This window comes from Sus scrofa, chromosome 12 (assembly GCF_000003025.6).
Source record: "Sus scrofa isolate TJ Tabasco breed Duroc chromosome 12, Sscrofa11.1, whole genome shotgun sequence".
NCBI classification, from domain to species: Eukaryota; Metazoa; Chordata; class Mammalia; order Artiodactyla; family Suidae; genus Sus; species Sus scrofa.
In genome coordinates this window covers 49,265,838-49,268,780 of record NC_010454.4, presented here as the reverse complement: position 1 = coordinate 49,268,780, position 2,943 = coordinate 49,265,838, and the positions used below count along the sequence as shown (strand labels likewise).

At 44.6% G+C, this 2,943-nt stretch overlaps 1 protein-coding gene across 1 annotated transcript; it reads left to right on the top strand.

Annotated features, from left to right (window-relative positions):
• Window positions 249-1,654, top strand: LOC100627505 (olfactory receptor 1A1-like). The gene has a single exon (XM_021067664.1). It carries the CDS (start codon window positions 249-251, stop codon window positions 1,185-1,187), a length of 939 nt encoding a protein of 312 aa, XP_020923323.1. The 3' UTR covers window positions 1,188-1,654.

Here is a 2,943-nt window from a genome sequence, read left to right as displayed (position 1 = left end):
GTGTCTGGCCTCTGGAGGATGGGCACTTCTGATTCACAATGACCACGTCGTAGACATGGGTAAATGGCTTTCTGACAGTGAGTCCAACTGGTGAACAGAGATGCTTTTCCACCAGTATTAGCTGTCTTTGGATGCAGCATGTCCAAGTATAAACACAGATGACCTAATGTGGTGAAAACAGAAGGTGTTAGACACAGTGCGTCCCTAATAATTCTGGATTCTTCTCCTCCCTTCTTCACAAAGGAGCGATGACGGAAGAAAATCAATCCTCTGCCCTGGATTTCATCCTGCTGGGAGTCAGTGGTCATCAGGAACAGGAAACCCTCTTCCTCATCCTCTTCCTGTTCATGTACCCCATCACAGTGACTGGAAACCTGCTCATCATCCTGGCCATCTGCTGCAACAGTCGCCTTCACAACCCCATGTATCTTCTCCTGGCCAACCTCTCCTTTGTCGACATCTTCTTATCCTCTGTAACCATCCCTAAGACACTGGTTAATTATCTCTTGCACAGCAAGGCCATCTCCTTTGGGGGATGCCTAACACAGATGTATTTCATGATTGCCTTGGCTAACACGGATAGCTACATCCTGGCTGCTATGGCATATGATCGTGCCATGGCCATCACCCGCCCACTTCATTACACAACAATCATGAGCCCACGGGCTTGTGTCCTGTTAGTTGTTGGGTCTTGGGTGGTTGGAAATGCCAATGCTCTCCTCCACACTCTGCTCACGGCTCGTCTGTCCTTCTGCAGAAACCAGAAAATAGCCAACTTCTACTGTGACATTGCCTCTTTGCTCAAGCTGTCCTGTTCTGACACCCACTTCAACGTGAAGATGATGTACGTGGGGGTTGGTGTTTTCTCCGTGCCATTACTATGTATCATCATCTCCTATGTTCGGGTCTTTTCCGCGGTCTTACGAGTTCCATCCACCAAGGGTGTGCGCAAAGCCTTCTCCACCTGTGGGTCCCACCTCACAGTTGTTTCCCTGTATTATGGGACAGTCATGGGCATGTACTTCCGCCCTCTGACGAGTTACAGCCTCAAGGATGCAGTGATGACTGTGATGTACATGGCCGTGACCCCGATGTTAAATCCCTTTATCTACACTCTGAGAAATGGGGACATGAAGGCTGCTCTGGGGAAACTCTGCAGCAAGAGAATCTCCTTAAAACCAACGTGAAGTCATCCATTGGAGGCTACAGTCCCCAATTAGGATGCGCTTGGAAATGCACCCCCAATGTCATCTCCATCCAAAAAGCTGCCTTCGCACTTTCCAGAGAGAAATTCCTCTTCTCAGAAATCTTATAACAACTATGAGTCATGTTAGTGAAACTACCACTTTGCACACATTGTTTTGTTTTGGCAGGAATATGGGGTTCATCGCCCAGCTAAGCAAGTGACTGTTACAAGAAAGCTGAGAAAGACTGAAGCTCAGCTTCTACACCCACATAGTAAAGATAATACCTGCTCTGCTAGTGTCATAAGGTATAAGGATCACAATGGTTCAGGCTATTAAACCTAGAAATCACTACACAAATGTCATTTTTACTTGACGCCTATGTTTAAAATGGCATGCCTCTTAAGTCAGGAGCTGTCTTAACATGTTACCGTACCTTTCACAGTCGTGGTCAAATAAAGTGCACCCAATGAATACTGGTGGAAAGCAAAATGAAGATAGGAAAATATTAGTCTCTAAACTGTAATAGATCATGACTATGCATAATCATACTGGATATGACAACTATTATATACCTGGAATGTCAATAAGGACCTACTCCAGAAACAGACAGTACAACAGGTATGCTGAAATCAAGAAGATTTAACATAGGGAATTAGAGATATAGGTATATCCCCCAAGAGAAAAGGGGGAAATAAAAGGTGAAAAAAGATTCTGAGATAACCCAGAGACTAAAGACTTCAGAAAGAAGTTACATCCTCTCAAGTAGGGGAACAAAAGGCAAAAGGAAGTGTTATCTGAACACTGGAGCTCAGAGGAGGGATGACCACATATTTGATGCTTAGATCTCTGGGAGAGCTGTCAGATCACTGGCACTGGTCTTCACCTAGTAAGACTACCCACATTCTCATTCCTGAGGAGTCTCACTAGTGTTGCCTTTTTAAAAAATTGCTGTGCTCTCTACTCATCTCTGGTACGGGCAGGGAAATACTAAGTTCACCCCAGACATAGTCAGACATAGTCTTCCTTGCCCTCATGGTGTAGCTGAAACACAATGTCCTTGCTAATTAAAATCTCTCACTCCAGCTGGTAAAGAATTCCCTTTTTCTGAGAGGGCCACAGAGACGTGCTACAATGTGGCTGACCATTAGCAACATAATATTAACTACAAACACCATGTGATACCATTTACATGTGGAGTCTACAATAGGGCACAAATGAGCCTGTTTACAAAACAGAAACAGACTCACAGACATGGAGAACAGACTTGTGGTTGCCCAGGGGGAAGGGGGAGGGAGTGCGATGGATGGGGAGCTTGGGGTTGGTAGATGCAAATTTTTACATTTAGGATGGAGAAGCAATGAGGTCCTACACTACAGTGCAAGGAACTCTATCCAAGTTCCTGAGATAGAATATGATGGAAAATAGTACAAGAAGAAGAATGTATATATGTATGTGTGACTAGGTCACTATGCTGTACAGAAGAAATTGGCATAACACTGTAAATCAACTATACTTTAATAAACACACACACACACACACACACACACACACACACACACACACTACTAACTATAGCCAGTAAGAGGCAGAGTCTGGACTGAAAACCAACCAGAGCTTTCAGTCTTCACCATGGTTCTCTATAGAAACACAGGAACCTCCACTAGAGCAGGGGCTAAGTCCTAGCATAATGACCATTAATCCGGGCTGTTTTGAAGGTGCACATACATGAGGTGGACTAGATCAAGGTCCTTTTCTT